The sequence below is a fragment of the Gouania willdenowi genome, chromosome 1 (genome assembly GCF_900634775.1).
Source record: "Gouania willdenowi chromosome 1, fGouWil2.1, whole genome shotgun sequence".
Taxonomy (NCBI): Eukaryota; Metazoa; Chordata; class Actinopteri; order Blenniiformes; family Gobiesocidae; genus Gouania; species Gouania willdenowi.
In genome coordinates, this window is record NC_041044.1 from 37,615,973 (window position 1) to 37,636,344 (window position 20,372).

At 39.5% G+C, this 20,372-nt stretch overlaps 1 protein-coding gene across 11 annotated transcripts in view; it reads left to right on the forward strand.

Moving 5' to 3' along the window:
- The window catches only part of pecam1b (platelet and endothelial cell adhesion molecule 1b), a 40,248-nt gene that overhangs the window by 5,580 nt on the left and 14,296 nt on the right, over window positions 1–20,372 (forward strand). For 4 of the 11 annotated variants that reach the window (XM_028454163.1, XM_028454269.1, XM_028454226.1 and 1 more), the window contains exons 5-11: window positions 69–341; window positions 681–953; window positions 1,030–1,308; window positions 2,596–2,874; window positions 2,988–3,092; window positions 12,116–12,169; window positions 13,643–13,732. In XM_028454163.1, coding sequence (XP_028309964.1) covers window positions 69–341; window positions 681–953; window positions 1,030–1,308; window positions 2,596–2,874; window positions 2,988–3,092; window positions 12,116–12,169; window positions 13,643–13,732 — 1,353 coding nt within the window. Of the gene's footprint in view, window positions 1–68; window positions 342–680; window positions 954–1,029; window positions 1,309–2,595; window positions 2,875–2,987; window positions 3,093–3,184; window positions 3,216–5,759; window positions 5,840–7,469; window positions 7,908–12,115; window positions 12,170–13,642; window positions 13,777–20,372 lie in introns of those variants that run through there. The other 7 variants (XR_003674601.1, XR_003674596.1, XM_028454426.1 and 4 more) reach the window with 6 other exon arrangements.

The window sequence follows — 20,372 nt, forward strand, 5'->3', positions numbered from 1 at the left end:
AGTAAAGGAGGTTGAATTGGTTGTGTGTGTGTTCTTGGTGTGTCATTCCCTGTGTGCTCTCTCCACAGAGCTCTCCATCACCCCCGTGCTGGAGGTCTCTCCTCAGTATCAGGTCTTTGAAGGAGACACTCTGAACATCATGTGCACCCTCAGAAACCTCCTGCGCAGCCTGGACAGCCCTCAGCTCTACCTGAGCCAAGGCACCCACCTGCTCAGCAGCGGAACCACCAAAGTTAACCACAGCATGGTGGCTCTGGCTAAAGGTCCAGGACTGACCTTTGAGTGCAGGCTGGACATGGGACACGTGATCAAAGTGGCCACCAGGACGGTTCTGGTGACGGGTGAGTAAAGTTGTTGTCTGGTCATTTCATTTTTTTGTAGTTTCACAATGTCTGTTAATCATGTTAAAACAATAATAATAATAATTTACTCAGTAACGGTTGGGTGTAGAAATGTAATTAATTACTTTTCTTTTTTTTAAATGTACTTTAGAACAAGTAAAATTACTGAGTTAGAAATATATTCAAAAAGGTACAAGTACCCATAAAAGCCACTCAATTACAGTAACATGAGTACTTGTAATCCATTGCTTTCACCTCTGGTTTTACCATCTTTGGAGATCAGAGCGTGAGAAGCTTCACAGTGTGAGAGCAGACGGTGATGGTTGTCTGTTTCCACAGAGCTCTTCTCGGTTCCGACCCTGACTCTGGCTCCGGCTGAAGTTTTCCAAAAGGAACCCATGACTCTGACCTGCCGCAGTGAGAACGTTGCCTCTGAGCGACTGGACAGGAAGGAGCTGACGTACACCCTCCACCCTCTGGAGAACCCGCTGATCTCCACCGACACCGGGGTCTTCACTGGGAAGGCCCTGCTGTTCGACTTCAACTACACCTGCACGGCCGAGGCCAGAGACATCGTCAAGCAGAGCGAGACGCTCACCGTTCGGCCTAAAGGTGAGGACCACACACCACAGGGCGCCGTTAATTCCCCATCAGATAGAATATTACATATCTTCTGTCTCCTGTGTAGTTTCTGTATCCACACCAAAGATATCCATTTATGGAAAAGCCGTCCTCGGACAGCCGATCCAGATCTTGTGTCAGTCCGACATCGGCAGCTTGCCCATAAACTACACCCTGCTCAAGGGCTTTGATGAGGTGTCCACCATCAGCGTACAGCTGCCTGGACAAAGAGCCATCTTCAGGGTCACCGCCCACATGCCCGAAGAGCTGAGCAAGTACATGTGTGAGGCCAAGAACAGCCACAGGGAGGCGCCGCTGAGCAGAAGACTCAACGCGACCGTCATCGGTAAATGTTCAGAATTGAATTTTGATTGTTCAAGTAGTTTTTGTCCCATATCCATATCCGGACTCTTCTTTGACCTTTAGGCCCTCACAGCCCCATAAATTTGAACAAAAAAATTATCTAATAAAGCTTTAATGTTTCTACTTTCTGTGCGACACCATGAACTTGTCCCCCGTTCCCTCCCCAGTGCTTCATCATGTTCAGGGATAGGGTTGGGCTGGGTTCCTAATGTCCGGTTACAGAACCGTTACATGTTATGTTTGAATTTCGATTTTTTTTTTCAGTTCCTAAATGCCCGCACTAGTTTGTTTCCGCGACTTGTATTACTCCGCCCGGCTTGCTCTGCGTGCATGCGTGGAGCTGCTGACAGGGGAGAGAGAGGGTTGTTCACTTCTTCTCCGGCCGTATCATAGACAGTGCTGATTTTATGATTTAAATGATCAACTCACGGAGTTACTAACGGATGAGTTCACCTAGAGCCTAGAGTTCATCTAGGCTTATTGAAGAAGTTAATAGCTTTAATTTGGCCCCGGTAAACTGAGGAAGTGTAGTACAGCCTTCCGCTGCAGCCGTCTCACTGTAGTGGGAGGGAGGGGCTGCAGCCTCGGCTTTACAGACAGTGACGGCCGGGGAGTTGTTGCTTGAAGTTGCATTAAAAAGTTCAAATTTATCAACTTTGGTTGCGCAGGACCTAGTTGCCAGAATAATGATAATCTTCCTCAACAAGAACTGTTGATTGATTTGTCACATGACAGCTCCAGGGTTTGTGTTTGTTTTATTTTGTTTTACATCTACCTGAGCTGCAGCTCTTTGTTGTTTATACTGCTGCCAACTTGTTTGTCGTGTTACAGTTCGGGACCTTGAATACCCTAGTTACAGTACAGCAACAAAACTAAACTGTATCAACTCAGTGAATTACTAAAAATGGCCTGTGTAAAGGCTTTTTCAAATGAAAAAATTATCCTGCGAAATTTGTGCCCTGTTGACCTGCACAACTCAAAGAATCGGAATCGAGAATTGTTTAGAACAGGAATCCAAATTGAGAATGGGAATGGGAATAAGTATGATTAAAATCCAAACGATGCCTAACCCTACTCAGGGATGCATGGTCGCCATTTTTCTATCGATACTAAAATAATTGCAAGCAGCTCTGATCCCACGTGTGAAAATCACTCGTGGAATCAGGCTCAAAAGGACTTAAAAGCTAAAGGCAAATTCTCTATTGAAGCCTTAATGTTTCTACTTTCTTTCTGTGCATCACCATGAACTTGTCCCCCGTTCCCTCCCCAGTGCCGCTCGCCAACCCAACCCTCACCGTCCTCCCTCACCTACCCGACATCTCTGAGGGAGATCACCTCTACCTCATCTGTGCAGTGAAAGGATCACCGCCCGTCACCTTCAAATGGTACCGAGTCGGAGACAAACTTCCCCTGAACACAACCACCACCGACAAAAACCACAAAGACTTCCAGATTCCTGCTCTATCCAAGCAGGACAGCGGCATCTATTACTGCGAGGCGGTCAACCACGCCAACACCATCGTCCAGAGCGACCGGGTCACCATTGAGGGTGAGACTGGAAGGTTATTTTAGGGTTCCCTTTTGAACCCAGCTGCTGTTTGTTGAAATATCCAACCTCAGCATGAAGTATCAAGTCTCTGATGTCTCTGCGTGTGTCTACAGTTCGGATGGCGCTGTGGAAGAAAGCGGTGATCGGTGGTGTCAGTCTGCTGGTGGTGTCGCTGCTGCTGCTGATGGCCTGTGTGCTGTACTTCAGATCCAAGAGAGGTAGAGAAACCTACAGTCCTCGGGCATTTGCCTGAGCATGTATGACGACTAACGTCCTCCGTCTGCCCCCCAACTCTGCCTCCCTGTCGTAGGTAAAAGAGAATCAGCCGCTGAGCTCTCAGTGTGAGTTGGCTTCACTATTTGCCTCTTGAGACGGATGTTGGTTGTAGAAGGTGGTGACACGTGCGTTGCATCACAGGACCAGTTACGTGTCGTTTTGCATGTTTGTACGAACGATTTGCGAAACTATGATTTTACATGAAATAATAGGCTTGTTTTCAAAACCTGAGGGAAGGCTTTATTTTTGTTACTATTAAAACCATTGAAGGCAAGATTGATGTTTAGAGAAGTAAACTTAAAGGTCCAGGTTTGAATCAAATTTGAAACAATTAAAAGGTACCTGTAGTGAACTTTAAATGCAAGCTCTATCAATAGATCATGAATATTATTAGAGCAGTGTTTTTCAACCTTTTTTGAGCCAAGGCACATTTTTTTCATTGAAAAAATCACGAGGCACACCACCAGCCAAACATGTTAAAAAATGATACTCTGTAGCCTATGGCCTATATTAACAATATAGCCATTCTCATCAAAGTGTCTTGAATAGGAATCAAATAAACACAAAGAATAAAGGACTTTATCATCATTTGTATTTCTTCTTTCAAATAAAAAGTGCACTTAACATGTCCACTTCAAAAATACAGCTTGAACATAACAAATGAAACAACAATGTGGTCTTAAAGGTAGTAGAAAACATCAAAGTGTTTTGCAAACTCTAATTCTGTCCAAAATTATTAATTACCAGGAACACAGAAATATCGTGCTTATTATGACAGAAGCAATAATATTTGGGAAAGATTTCACTGTTCTACACTGAGAAATATGAAGAGTTACATGTACAAAATTTATCCCCCCCTCAGCGACGCGACTTGCATGATCAAAGTTGAAAAATTTTAACTTTTTAAGCGACGTGAAGCGATATCTCCCGTCCTCCACTGTCTGTAGAGCGGAGGCAGCAGCCCCTCCCTCCCGCTCCCGCTTCAGTGCTGACGGCTGCAGCGGAGGCTGTTCTACTTCCTCAAAGTATCAGGTTCAAAATTAAAGCGGTAAATTTCTTTAAAACCACAGTAACTACTGATCAAACACATTCTGAGTGAAGTCATCCTTTAATATCTCCGTTAAGTTGATCATTTAACCGTAGAAGCGGAGCAAGAAGGAAAAAAAAGACGTCATCAACACACTCTCTCTCTCTCTGTCTCTACCCTGTTACCGGGGCCACACACACACACACACACACACACACACACACACACACACACACACACACACACACACACACACACACACACACACACACACACACACACACACACACACACACACACACACACACACACATAGCTCCCTAGTGATCGCGTCGCTGGAGCGATGAAATGATGGACTGACAAAAAAGCACCACTATGTGCAAACTACCGATCAGGGACGATTTAAGGCAACGGCATCGCTTCCGTCGCGTTCGGTGTGCACGCACCTTTAGTCACTACTGCAGCACGGACACTCGACAATGGTATATTATTTGCAGATAATAATTAATATGTTTTCAAAAATTTTTTTTAGACCAATTAGGTGAAATTGGATAATTTCCCACGGCACACCTGACGATCTCTCGAGGCACACTAGTGTGCCGCGGCACAGTGGTTGAAAAACACTGTATTAGAGGTTCCGTCAAGTAATGTTTGTCTAAAGTCATTACGAAGCAGCCAGGACTAAAAAAAATTGCATCTTTTCTTCTTTTCCTCCTGGGAATCACTATAATATCCCCAAACATCAGATAACAGCTCCAGATACATCAAAAGTAGCTCCAACATACATTCTTGTGTTGTTTACGATAATAAATAAACACCACATTAAAGAAACGACAGAGAAAAAGCATAAAATAAAGCAGGAAAATTAAAAGGAGAATCTAAGATAAAAGCAAAGCTTATGCAAACCCAGAATCAACTGTACTAAAAACTGAAACCCATTTTCAATATGATTAGAAGTTAAGAGGGCCCGCCCCATGGCCAGGGGTTAAAAATATGTTTTGCGGACAATGGATTGGTACTCTAAAAGAATAAAAACAGTCAAATCAGCTATTTCTGAAACACTCAGACAAACGTCAAGCATTTAAAGCTTATTTTCTCCGTCCTGATTTCAAATAATTGCTTTATTGTCAACAAACATCTTTACAGGTTTATCTAATAAAGTGGCTCTTACCTCTCCACCAATTGCTGTAAATAAAGTTCCACCACCATACTTTAAAGTAAAATAGAAGTGCATGATGTATCCACTGGTGGCTCCTGATGGTACTGCAAGATGCTGTTTACGAAATGTGCATAAAACGTGAGAATCTAAAATGGTACTTATTTTTCTTATGTAATTCTTTAATTTAATTTAATTTAATTTAATTTAATTTAATTTAAACGAACTAGGCTGCATATTTTGATCAGTTTGAATATTTAAGGGTTGTGTACACTTTACACTAACAATCATTAGTACAACATGCAAAACGCCCTGTGCAGGTCAGATTTGTCTTTTTCTCTGTTTCTTTGGATTTGTTTGTAATTTTAGATGTAATTGCTGGACTCCACTTTTGCTTGAGCTGACTGTATTTTCACCATCTCTTAGAAAGCCTTCGAGCCCTAAATCAGATGACTCTTTAACAGTGAATCTAACGCACGACACAGCGGTTTATAAGGCAGCCACAGGTAGCTTTGGTTTTACTCCTGTTACTGTATGTTACTAACAAACCTGCTTCGTCATGGTCAGGGATGCATGGATGCCATTTTTCTATCGATACTCCAATAATTGTTCTGGGGATCCCACAAGTGAAAATCGCTATTGAATTGAATAAATGACTTTCATCTCACGATTCAGCAGTTTGTGAACTAGTGCAGTAACGCATACACGCACTTATGTGCACATCAGTACAATATTGACCGTGTTATTATATCGAGGAACACATCATCAACATATCAAGAAATTTTACCGCAAATTACAAATTAAGGTACATAGCAGATTGACATTGGCAACTGGAGGCTCGGGGGGGACACCTGGCCTTCAGTCTAATTCTGTGTGGCCCACAAAGTAAATGTACAAAATGACTAAAAAAATACACAGAAATACAGAAAATATATACAAAACTGCAACCAAAAACATACAAATAGACTCCAAAAACACACAAAATGACAACAAAAACTCACAAAACAACAAAAATATAGAAAAACAACAAAATACGATACAAACTTAGAACAGAAACAATGGATGCACAAGCAGGAACAGTCTTCCAATGACTGTTCGAGGCTGTTCCATCTTTTAAAAAAGAGTCGAAACATGGTTAAATGCAAATCAGTCATGTAATCATCTGTAGAAGTTTTTTTCAATCAGAAATTTCTTCGGTTGGTTGTAAATAATGTACATATAGTGTCCATGTCTGTGTGTATACTTTGTTCATGTCTTTTATTGTCATTGTCTTAAATGTATGAGGACTATGGATGGAAAGTAGGTCATGGCTAAATCTGGCACATATACACAAAGTGTTGTACTGGTGTTCATTAATGCGTACTGTCCTCTCCAAATAAACAAATACAGTAAGTAAGTAAAGTAAATACAGAAAAGTGGCAGAACATTTTACAAAATGACAGTGAAATACATAGAATGACAATACAATGACAAAAACAAAATTGCTCCAAAAATGCACAAAATTACAATAAAAACCTTACAAAACAACACAAATGACAGGAAAATGTACCAAACGACAACAGAAATACACAAACCATTTTGTTATTTCCTGTGTTGTTTAGAATGTTCATTATTCTAAATGCTGATATAAATGTGGCCCTCAACAAAGTAGTTAATGATACGGTGAAGGGAAACGTTCATTTTGGTGGGCAAAAGTTTTCCTCCTTCAAAAGTTAAAATACGGTCATGGCCTATGCTGTCATCCCGCATGCTAACCAGCTAAGCTAGTCTCCAGGTAAAAACAGCAGGTGCTGGTGCTTGTTCTGTAAAAGGTGGTGTCGGTGCATCCCTCACTTCTTGTTCACTCAGCATCTGTACTCACGCTGGTGTTGTAACGTGCACGCTGGGACAGATGTGAAGCTAATTTGTTGTCGTCTTCCTAAGCAGATATGTTGTATGTTGGGGCTTGTGTTGTGCAGTGTGTGTTTTCTATGCGTTATCTTATCTCTGTGTCTCTGCATGGGTTTTTTCTGCTTTGGTTCATTTCATTGGCAGTAAACAGCAGGATACAGTTAGCATGTAGCCGCTATCGGAGGCTCACTGTGGAGTCCTGGTTGTCACACGTTGCTCAGCTGGCTCGTTGTCGTCTCCTTTCAGGCGCAGCGCCGTTCTATGATGGCAAGGAGGGGAGAGTGACCAATGGGACGCGAGATAGCGTGGCGTCGCTACCTGCTGACTTCAGCAACAGGAGCAGCTACAGTATCCCAGCCACAGTGTAGAGACTCCCCACAGTGGGATGGACTTTTGTTTTGTAGGAGTAAGACTTTTGGAGAAGAACGCCAAAGAAAAAGAGGGAATGTTTTCCTGCCCCGCTGCTCCCTCTCCCCTCCTCCTGCTCACCCTGTGACCTTTGACCCTAAGCACCACCCTCTGTGGACTCTGCGTCCGTGCACAATCACGCCTCAGACTCTTGTATCGTGTATAAATCTCGATTCTTAACTGACCCACCTTCCATTTTATTTGTATATGCCTTTTCATGTGTGTATATATTTTTGAAAGCAAGAGCTGTAGAATAAAGTTGATGGTTTTTATTTAGAAGTGTGTCAACTTTCATTCATTTTGTCAAAAGCCGGATTCAAAAACAGGAGCACAGTGGCCACGGAATTTATTATTATGGATCAAATTATTCAGAATTTAAGTGTTCTGCTTTGTGTTTACATGGAAATAGTAATTCTTAATTGAGGTTTAAATGGAAAACTGGTTTTCACAGCTTTATTCAATTCCGCTTTAGGTCTGGGGTCTGGGGGTTGGAAAGGCTTCTGATTGGACAGGGGGCAAACGTGATGTATTCATGTCTCGGGAAAAACACACAACAAACCCTTTCTTTTCAGCTACAAGTTAGAAGACCACATAATAAGAACTATTTTCACTTTTATTTGAAATGTATTTTTGAAGTAGATCCCAATGTTTAGGGAGTGAAAGGAGGGACACTACCGTACTTTGGCCAATCAAAGCCAGCGGTTACTACAACGGCTGCTCTGCCTTCACTCTACAGACTTTTGAGTGGAAGGAGAACTTTCCAACAACCCGCGCATTATTTTTGAAGCTCTGTGGTCTGGTGCAGAGCTTCATGTCCCACGATGAAGCCTGTTTCATTCTTATCCGTGTGAATGTCCTCTTGTTTATTCTTCCGTCCATCCACTCTTTGCATTATATCCATGTCCTCTAAGGCTCTTATTAAATAAACAGTCTTGACTCGACTCCAGGAGGCCATCTTGGATTATGTCATCACCAGCGCGTCATCGCGACATGACGAGCATGTGCTGAACGACCCAAAATAATTCAAAGCGGAATTGAGGAATTATTCCATTCGGAATTAAAATTAGAATAAACCAGCCACTTACTTTGGAATTAAGTTTAATTTGCAATGAACATTTTAATTTGGAATTAAGGGGTTTACAAGGTCAGTTTAAAAAGGATTAAATTTGTATTATGAATTGAAGGGGAATTTAAGCTTTCATTTAAACGTGGCCACAGTGTCTATATTTACACATACTACATACAGTACTTCATGAGAACAGTGAATTTGGTTCTTGTTCTAGAGGTGAAAAGAAGAAGAACAATTAGCTAATCAATGCAGTGTAATACTAAGGAAAATATATATTCCCTCAAAGTGTTAAAGCCACTCAAACTTAGCTTATGGCGAATCCTAAACCCTGCCCTGTTGCTATTTGACACACGTGCAGCATTTGGAAAGAATTCAGGGTGGTTGAGGCCTGAGTTGGGCAGTTTTAAAGCAATGGGAATGTAGGCAAAGACATTTCAATAGGAGGTCGGAAACAAATCCAGAATACCAACATAATGAAAAGGAATGCAGAGACTTCCTTGGAAACAATGCAGTCCGACAGAGAGACTTCCTATGTTGGCACAGGGTTTGCTGATGTGGGGGGGGTTGGTGCCGAAGAGGGAAGGGTGTGTTCGGTTACAGATGACATGAGTTTGAATGCCTGCAGCAGCCGGGGGAAATTATTCACACAAGGCTGAGTTATGAGTAAGAGGGAGATTGCATGACCAATCAGGAAGCAGATTGTTCAGCAGTCACTGTTCTGCTTCACTACTGCTGCTTCTTTTTTTTAAGTCATAAGAATGGCAAACATAATTAAAGCACCTGCTGCATTAAGACATTAGCTGCAGAGGTTCTGAACATGTGGGTCGGGACCCAAAACGGGATCGCAGACCATTAATCTACAGGCAAAAACAAAACAAAAAAGGTGAACAATAACTAAAGCATGTTGTGCTTTTAATTTGATTTGGGTTTACCTATGACATAATATTGCATATTAATGAATGATTTACCTTTTTAATAAGATAAGGTTGTAGTTGTTTTCTAAATAGTCTGCCTTGGATCTTTCTTTTGCACGTACCTGTTCTCATGCTTCAGAGCAATTTAAAGGGGACATATTATGGTTTTAAATTCTTCCTTTTTACATATAAATCATACAGTTGTGGTCTATATAAAAAGGAACTGCAATGCTTGGGTCTGAATTCCTCATTATTATAGCTCCACAGACCCCTTTTCTACCCATTTTCTGATGTGCTTCTGAGAGCAACTCGTTTTGGTGCGGTCTCTTTAAATGCAAATGAGACACTCCATACCCCGCCCCCTATCCAGGTGACACTCGGTTCAACTCCACCCTGCTCGGCCATTTTTGTGGTTTGATAGAAGAGATACAATTATGTAGCGGCGCAGAAAAAGTTTATTCACACGTTATTTACACAATGTCAACAACAGAATACTTGTCCATCCAGCCTTACATGTTACAGCCAGAGTCGGACCCAGCGGAGCGAGATGAAAATGAAGATGATGAACCTGCAGAACCCTAACAAGTGAGCTAACACAAGCACCGAGCTAACGCTAGCGCCAAGCTAACGTCACGAAATGCATTTTAATACAGTCTTTTTAAAGACAAAAACGGCAAAATGAAATGACTAATGAAAACTTTAGACTTAAATTAAATCACGTAGGCCATATCATCAAGGATCTAAAACGAGCACACAGCGCTAACATATGAAGTCTGAAGACGGTGCAACTGCTAATGCTAACAAAACAATGACAGGGACGTCTTATCATCACACTTTTTAGCATTATTTACAGCTTACCAAAGTGTTCTGTTCATCGTCTCCAAAGATAGAAGGAATTGACCCCTCAATCAGACAAAGTCTTTCGGCAAATCCTTCTTTATACTGGCGGAGGTTGCTGAAGCAGTCATCATTGAAGTGCTTCGTGCACACAAAAATGACCTTACCCACAGATGTGGGTACATTTCCGTGAAAAATAAAACTCAACCAGGCACTTTGAAAAGGTTCTGATGCTGGGAGACGGTGTAATGAAGCGTGTGGGTTACTACATCCAACAACCAAACATTTTAACTTATCCTCTCGTAACTTAGGCATCCTTGAGCTTGGACTACAAAATAAAAGCGAGAAATAAAAATGGCGGATTGCTCGAAGTGTTGGACCTGGAGTCGATGTACTAATTTGGCAGTTCCGCTGCAAATACTGTGATGTAATAGTTCAAAAAACGTAATAGAGAATAGAAAAATCGAAACAGATTGAAAAATATGAGCAAAACAGAATATAAAGATATCTACGGAGCACCTGAAGAGACTAATTTGATTTTTTCTGTACTTCTAAGCACTCTAAATATACAACAAAATGCATTTAAGGGCTAAAAAAGTGGATTTAGCATGATATGTCCCCTTTAACACAATAACCACACATGATTTAAACCCCAAGTCCTGCAATTGTTAAACATGGGATCTGTCATGTAAATAAATTGTGTGACACTGATTATAAGAGAGGTGTGTTGAACCTGAGGCCCGTGGGCCTAATTTGGTCTGCCAGCACATGCGCTTTGGCCAGTTGAAGTAAAAGAAAATTACAGAGAATACATGAATCATACATTAATTTCTAACCACAAAATGTACGAAAAAACCCTCTTAATTTTTTTTTTTAAACTACCATTTCCCAAAAAAATTCCTACAAATGACATTGCTCTTTTTTATTTTTATGTTAAGGCACAATTCTGGAGCTGATGTCTGTAAGTTATTGCTTGGATATTGTAAGTGCATAATATTTTTACTTGAATGTGCAAACTAAGTTACAATAACCAAAAAATGTCTCTTTATTCTTAAAATAAGAGCACACAGAGTTTAAACCTCCACCAAACTCTAAATCTCCTCTTTTACAGGTAGTTGGGTTAGGGTTAGTTGTTTGAATCAGTGATGCTGATCATTGTACAATGATCATTCACACTTTACAGGCTGGGAAAACTCTTTTTTCTCCATTAATAACCATTTAGAAGGTCCCCATTTTTTTAAATCACAATGAAATGCGCAATCTGGATTTGATCTGGATGAAACTTGGTGCGGTATTTGATTAACCAACTCGTCATAACTGAGATAGATTTCATAAAGATTGGTCGATTACTTTTCGAGTCATGAATTTAAGAAAAAAATCCCCCATTATGAGAGATGCAGAATCAGTATATTGAACCCTTTCGCCTCCAAATGAAGTCTTCCATGGCATAAGGTTTTTCTTTGGTTAAAATGTTGTCAAAATCAATGAAGCCTTTTTGACATAATCCTGCAAACAGACAAACAAATAGATAAAAACGCAGGTGAAAATATTTTTTAGGTTTATCCCACTTTGGATCGAACTGGGTACAGTGGGAAGCATGTGTTTGCAGAACTAAAATGAGGGAGACAGCCCTGGGCTTATGATGATGTGTCTGTGTTTTCCAGTGCGAGTGCCCAGAGCTGCAGTCAGCGTGTGGAGCGAGAGGAAGCCTGAGGACGGTGAGCTGCACTAGTGATTCCCACATCCTCACTCTGCACATGATGTCATTTCTAAACAGGTTCTGGTGTTTGAGTCTTACAACAACAACCAAACATCTAGCAGCTCATTACAAGGCCATAAATAACATAATCAGAGAGTAAAATCCACCATATTTAGTTTGATCTCATGTTGGCTGCAGATTATAGGCAGGGAAAATGATCAATTTCATCACCAATGTACCCGAGTTTGCACTCCTACGTATAAATAATATATAAAGTATGTCAGGCACCAACAATATCAAAGCCATAAGTAAAAGATAACAGTACCTGCAGGGTCTTCATTTAAATTTCCTTAATTTTGTGACCAATTTACACGTAATTTAAGAAAATTTTGTGGAAAGATTTAAGGAAATTTTGAAGAGTTTCTTGAAAATGTTTCAGTTTTCTTCAATAGTTTGAGATGCATGTCAAACAACTGCATATGTGATATAAGCGCGGGGAAACCACAAAGCTAGCCAAATACTGTGGTTTCATTAAATTAGAGTTTTTGTTTATTCAGACAAGGTTTTTCAGGAAATGTTTATCTCCCGACATGTTTCGACTGTCAGCTGCCAGTCTTCGTCAGAGGAGTTCTGCTGATTGCCTTTGATCCTTCCTTTGAAGTTTCATTTTACTTCTATGTAAAAGTTAACAGTATGTTAAGTTGAGGTTTTGTTTATTCAGACAAGGTTATTCAGGAATTTTTTTATCTCCCGACATTGATCTCATTGGAACTATTACATGGAAGTCAAGTGAAACTTCAAAGGAACCATCAAAGGCGATTAGCAGATCTCCTCTGATGAAGACTGGCAGTTGACAGTTGAAACATGTCTAGAGATAAAAAGAATAACCTGAAAAACCTTGTCTGAATAAACAAAACCTCAACTTATCATACTGTTCAAAATGAGGACAAAATAAATGTCGCTGTAACTATTTCATTTAATTAGTCCTTTGGGAAGGACTGAGATATCTAGAATAGAATTAGTTGCTGATTTACATGATAAAGATGTCTCTGTAATCATGCCTTCACTCTTTAGTTTAGTTTATTAAGATCCCCATTCACTGCAGAGAAGCTGTAGCTATTTTTCCTGGGGACCAACAACAATGTGCACACAAAAAATATAACCTGAAGCTTCACCATTCTGCCCTTAATTTACACATACATTCAAAATGTATAATTCTAAATACAATATCTTACACCTTGTATACGTATATAATATTACATGTACTGTATACCTTTATATCATATCTTAAGCTCTTATTAGCACATATAACATTATGTATCCTTCATATACACATTCATATAAATATGCACATGGAGATCTTATGTTCTATCTTATTAAACTTTCTATGTCTTACATCTATATACATATTGATAAAAGTTTCTGCGTCTTTGCATTCTGGGAATTTGCAGAAGGGAAAACAATAGGTTCATTGTGATTATTTTATTTTCAGTAAACGACGAGGAGAGCAGCACAGTGAACCACGAGCCAGATGTGGAGTACACAGAGGTGGTTCATCCTCACTCCGTGGATCCAACACGAGGTGAAGATATCAGCCTTTAGAAAACAAGAGAATTTATTCCACGACAGATATAACGCATAATCAGTCATTTGACTTTTAACTCACACTGGATGCTACGCAAACAATAAAGATCTTAGAAAAGTCATTCCACTGGCCTAACTTTAATATAACGATAATAATAATAATAATAAAAATAAAAATAATAATAATAATAATAATAATAACAAAAATTCATTTTTATTTAAAATGAGCTTCATGGAGGTAACAGAATTTAAACACAAGTTTGACATAAATTGTTCATTGAGAGATTACTAAATAAGTGTGCAGTGCAATACCAAATCCCTTATGTTGGAATTATGGGGGAAAAAAATCTGAATTCTGAATTTAAAGCCAGAAAAATATCAGAATTTTTATGTTAAAGTCAGACTTCTCACTTTAAGGTTGGAATTCTGAGAAAAATGTCAGAATTCTGAGAAAAATGTCAGAATTCTGAGAAAAATGTCAGAATTCTGAGAAAAATGTCAGAATTCTGAATTTAAAGTCAGAAATCTTGAGGAAAAAAGTTATTATACTATGATTTTCATGGTCTGACCCAACTTAATAACTCAGTTCAACACAGCAATTATTTTTATATACATTTTGTTTATTCATTTATTCTTTCATCTTTTTTTTTTAAATAAAAGATTATAAGTCAAACTTGAGGTTTGTATTGTTCTAATGATTGGTTTTCCTGGTAAACCACTGGCGGATTCTTTTCCATAGACGTTTCTTTTTAGCGTGGCTGGACCGTTCTTCATCTAATTCCACATCTTTGGCTTTCAGTTGGTTCTGTGCTTCTACCAGGGCGTTCTCCAGCAGGGTCACCTTTTCTTTCACCTGCTCTTCCAGACTGCAGTAGGCCTGCTCTTTTGACTTCACCACTTCTAACATGTTGGCGTTCACCTCCAACAGTTGGTCGTGTTGATCACTTTGACTTTTGAATTTCTCCTGCACCTGCCTGAGATCGGCCCTCAGAACGTCATTTTCAATTTTCTGCTCATGGAACTCCTTTGTGGAAATGTCTAGAGCCAGTTTGAGTTGGGCTAGGTCCTTCTCTTGTAATTCCAACAGGTACGTTGCAAAGAACCTCTTGTTTCTCCTCTTTGCACATGTGACACACCCTGGTGGTTCTTTGTCAGGTACCAGTGTGCAGCTGGGTTCACAGGGACTCGCTGGTACGATGGCTGGTGGATGGTTCACCTGTTCATCATCACCCTTGTCTTCAGGAGATGATGGTTGGTCTCCCTTCATCTTCTGCATCTTAACCTTCTTCCTACGAAGTGGCTTTTGCGGGTGGAATGACGCCCCTCTGAATTTGTTAAATAAGGGCTCAGAATCCCCAAAGTCACTAAAAGCAACATCCATCGCTGGTTTTTGATCCATCGCCAACGTTTCAAGAAACAAAAGCAAGAGAATGTTCAAGAAAAAAGTGTAGTTTGTAGAGCTGTGAGCTTTAAACTGTGTGTGCTACTCTAGAAGAATCCAGGTGCTTTCAAGTGATTTTGCTTTCATCTCCTGTGTTTGTTTTCATTTCTGTTGTCATGGTTACAATCAACACAACATTCTAAATGATGATTTGCTGCTGCTTTGTAAACCAACAATGAAATAATGAAATTAAAGGAAACTAAACAGGGCTAAGAACCCCCCACCAAAAAATAAATAAATAAATAAATAAACTAAAACAGGTGAATTTAAAGCAAAGGATTAAAAGTGGATTTAAAGCAGGATTTGAAAGTCTTCAGTGCGGGGGCCTGTTAAATGTTGGAGGGTAGCTTACTTTACAACAGCGTTTCTCAAATGGGGGTACGTGTACTCCAAGGGTTACGCAATGGCACTACAGGGGGGACTTGAGGGAGAGAGTGGAAAAATAACAAATAAAGTGTCAGTTTTTGTCTCCCTCAGGCATGAGATGACTGGAAATAATAAAAACTATATAAATAAATCTATGTGTTATCACTCGTTCATTTCATCATTATTTTATATTGTTTTTTTAACTAGTTTTCTATGCAAAATGTTGTAGTCAAACAAAGGGGTACTTGGATTCAGAAATAAGAGAAAGTGGGTACTTGAGGCAAAAAAGTGTGAGAACCACTGTTCTACAGCAGTAGTTCTCACACTTTTTACTTTTTTGGGACATGAAAATACAGGCTATACTTTTTGTCATCAGAATATGTGGTAAACTAAAGCTACAGAATACACAAACCTTTCCACAAATTATAAAGTACAATTGAATATGCCACAAAACTTAGAAATATACAAAACTTTACTCAATGAAAAATGTTTTGGCGTGAATGTGTAGCTACAAGTCCACAGCACTATGAACTACATGGCCAGTATAAAAATATCAGAATTGAAAAAAAATGTAAAAACTGTTTATTTTGATTGGGTATAATATTTCAATTGCTAAATTTGTCAAACAATGTGTTTTTAAGCAGCATGACTTGTATTTTAAAGAAAAATAAGGTTACTATCCTGTAATATTTAATTAATTTGTGTTAACAATGGGATTTTTTTGGGGGGGACACGACCCCTGCATCCCCCACCATGAGTTGCGCCCCTGCCCCCTTTGTCCAACTACAACATTTTGCTCAGAATACTGTGAAAAAACAACAATAGAGCACAATGATGGAATGAAAGTGGAATGAAAATTCATGGAGCTAACAGAATTTAAACACAAGTTTGACATAAATTGTTCATTGAGAGATTCCTAAACAAGTGTGCAATCTGAATTCTGAATTTAAAGTCAGAAAAATATCAGAATTTTTGTGTTAAAGTCAGACTTCTCACTTTAAAGTTGGAATTCTGAGAAAAATGTCAGAATTCAGAATTTAAAGTCAGAATTCTTGAGGAAAAAAAGTTATTATACTATGATTTTGATGGTCTGACCCAACTTAATAACTCAGTTCAACACAACAGTTATTTTTATAAACATTTTGTTTATTCATTTATTCTTTTATCATTTTTTAAAATAAAATTTTCATCCTGCATTCAAAGAAGAAGAGAATAGAAAAAGAGGAGAGAGGAACGTTTTAAATCATCATGGGGGGGGCGTAGAGATTATAAGTCAAACTTGAGCTTTGTATTGTTCTAATGATTGGTTTTCCTGGTAAACCACTGGCGGATTCTTTTCCATAGACGTTTCTTTTTAGCGTGGCTGGACCGCTCTTCATCTAATTCCACATCTTTGGCTTTCAGTTGGTTCTGTGCTTCTACCAGGGCGTTCTCCAGCAGGGTCACCTTTTCTTTCACCTGCTCTTCCAGACTGCAGTAGGCCTGCTCTTTTGACTTCACCACTTCTAACATGTTGGCGTTCACCTCCAACAGTTGGTCGTGTTGATCACTTTGACTTTTGAATTTCTCCTGCACCTGCCTGAGATCGGCCCTCAGAACGTCATTTTCAATTTTCTGCTCATGGAACTCCTTTCTGGAAATGTCTAGAGCCAGTTTGAGTTGGGCTAGGTCCTTCTCTTGTAATTCCAACAGGTACGTTGCAAAGAACCTCTTGTTTCTCCTCTTTGCACATGTGACACACCCTGGTGGTGCTTGGTCAGGTACCAGTGTGCAGCCTGGTTCACAGGGACTCACTGGTACGATGGCTGGTGGATGGTTCACCTGTTCATCATCACCCTTGTCTTCAGGAGATGATGGTTGGTCTCCCTTCATCTTCTGCATCTTAACCTTCTTCCTACGAAGTGGCTTTTGCGGGTGGAATGACGCCCCTCTGAATTTGTTAAATAAGGGCTCAGAATCCCCAAAGTCACTAAAAGCAACATCCATCGCTGGTTTTTGATCCATCGCCAACGTTTCAAGAAACAAAAGCAAGAGAATGTTCAAGAAAAACGTGTAGTTTGTAGAGCTGTGAGCTTTAAACTGTGTGTGCTACTCTAGAAGAATCCAGGTGCTTTCAAGTGATTTTGCTTTCATCTCCTGTGTTTGTTTTCCTTTCTGTTGTCATGGTTACAATCAACATAACATTCTAAATGATGATTTGCTGCTGCTTTGTAAACCAACAATAAAATAATGAAATTAAAGAAAACTAAACAGGGCTAAGAACCCCCCACCAAAAAATAAATAAATAAAAACTCAGGTGAATTTAAAGCAAAGGATTAAAAGTGGATTTAAAGCAGGATTTGAAAGTCTTCAGTGCGGGGGCCTGTTAAATGTTGGAGGGTAGCTTACTTTACAACAGCATTTCTCAAATGGGGGTACGTGTACCCCAAGGGTTACGCAATGACACTACAGGGGGGACTTGAGGGAGAGAGTGGAAAAATAACAAATAAAGTGTCAGTTTTTGTCTCCCTCAGGCATGAGATGACTGGAAATAATAAAAACTATATAAATAAATCTATGTGTTATCACTCGTTCATTTCATCATTATTCTATATTGTTTTTTTAACTAGTTTTCTATGCAAAATGTTGTAGTCAAACAAAGGGGGTACTTGGATTCAGAAATAAGAGAAAGTGGGTACTTGAGGCAAAAAAGTGTGAGAACCACTGTTCTACAGCAGTGGTTCTCACACTTTTTACTTTTTTGGGACATGAAAATACAGGCTATACTTTTTGTCATCAGAATATGTGGTAAACTAAAGCTACAGAATACACAAACCTTTACACAAATTATAAAGTACAATTGAATATGCCACAAAACTTAGAAATATACAAAACTTTACTCAATGAAAAATGTTTTGGCGTGAATGTGTAGCTACAAGTCCACAGCACTATGAACTACATGGCCAGTATAAAAACATCAGAATTGAAAAAAAATGTAAAAACTGTTTATTTTGATTGGGTATAATATTTCAATTGCTAAAATTGTCAGTGTTTTTAAGCAGCATGACTTGTATTTAAAAAAAAAAAATAAGGTTACTATCCTGTAATATTTAATTAATTTGTGTTAACAGTGGGATTTTTTTGGGGGGGGACACGACCCCTGCATCCCCCACCATGATTTGCGCCCCTGCCCCCTTTGTCCAACTACAACATTTTGCTCAGAATACTGTGAAAAAACAACAATAGAGCACAATGATGGAATGAAAGTGGAATGAAAATTCATGGAGCTAACAGAATTTAAACACAAGTTTGACATAAATTGTTCATTGAGAGATTCCTAAACAGTGTGCAATCTGAATTCTGAATTTAAAGTCAGAAAAATATCAGAATTTTTATGTGAAAGTCAGACTTCTCACTTTAAAGTTGGAATTCTGAGAAAAATGTCAGAATTCAGAATTTAAAGTCAGAATTCTTGAGGAAAAAAAGTTATTATACTATGATTTTGATGGTCTGACCCAACTTAATAACTCAGTTCAACACAACAGTTATTTTTATAAACATTTTGTTTATTCATTTATTCTTTCATCTTTTTTTAAAATAAAATTTTCATCCTGCATTCAAAGAAGAAGAGAATAGAAAAAGAGGAGAGAGGAACATTTTAAATCATCATGGGGGGGGCGTAGAGATTATAAGTCAAACTTGAGCTTTGATTTGTTCTAATGATTGGTTTTCCTGGTAAACCACTGGCGGATTCTTTTCCATAGACGTTTCTTTTTAGCGTGGCTGGACCGCTCTTCATCTAATTCCACATCTTTGGCTTTCAGTTGGTTCTGTGCTTCTACCAGGGCGTTCTCCAGCAGGGTCACCTTTTCTTTCACCTGCTCTTCCAGACTGCAGTAGGCCTGCTCTTTTGACTTCACCACTTCTAACATGTTGGCGTTCACCTCCAACAGTTGGTCGTGTTGATCACTTTGCCTTTTGAATTTCTCCTGCGCCTGCCTGAGATCGGCCCTCAGAACGTCATTTTCAATTTTCTGGTCATGGAACTCCTTTGTGGAAATGTCTAGAGCCAGTTTGAGTTGGGCTAGGTCCTTCTCTTGTAATTCCAACAGGTACGTTGCAAAGAACCTCTTGTTTCTCCTCTTTGCACATGTGATGCACCCTGGTGGTGCTTGGTCAGGTACCAGTGTGCAGCCTGGTTCACAGGGACTCACTGGTACGATGGCTGGTGGATGGTTCACCTGTTCATCATCACCCTTGTCTTCAGGAGATGATGGTTGGTCTCCCTTCATCTTCTGCATCTTAACCTTCTTCCTACGAAGTGGCTTTTGCGGGTGGAATGACGCCCCTCTGAATTTGTTAAATAAGGGCTCAGAATCCCCAAAGTCACTAAAAGCAACATCCATCGCTGGTTTTTGATCCATCGCCAACGTTTCAAGAAACAAAAGCAAGAGAATGTTCAAGAAAAACGTGTAGTTTGTAGAGCTGTGAGCTTTAAACTGTGTGTGCTACTCTAGAAGAATCCAGGTGCTTTCAAGTGATTTTGCTTTCATCTCCTGTGTTTGTTTTCCTTTCTGTTGTCATGGTTACAATCAACATAACATTCTAAATGATGATTTGCTGCTGCTTTGTAAACCAACAATAAAATAATGAAATTAAAGAAAACTAAACAGGGCTAAGAACCCCCCACCAAAAAATAAATAAATAAAAACTCAGGTGAATTTAAAGCAAAGGATTAAAAGTGGATTTAAAGCAGGATTTGAAAGTCTTCAGTGCGGGGGCCTGTTAAATGTTGGAGGGTAGCTTACTTTACAACAGCATTTCTCAAATGGGGGTACGTGTACCCCAAGGG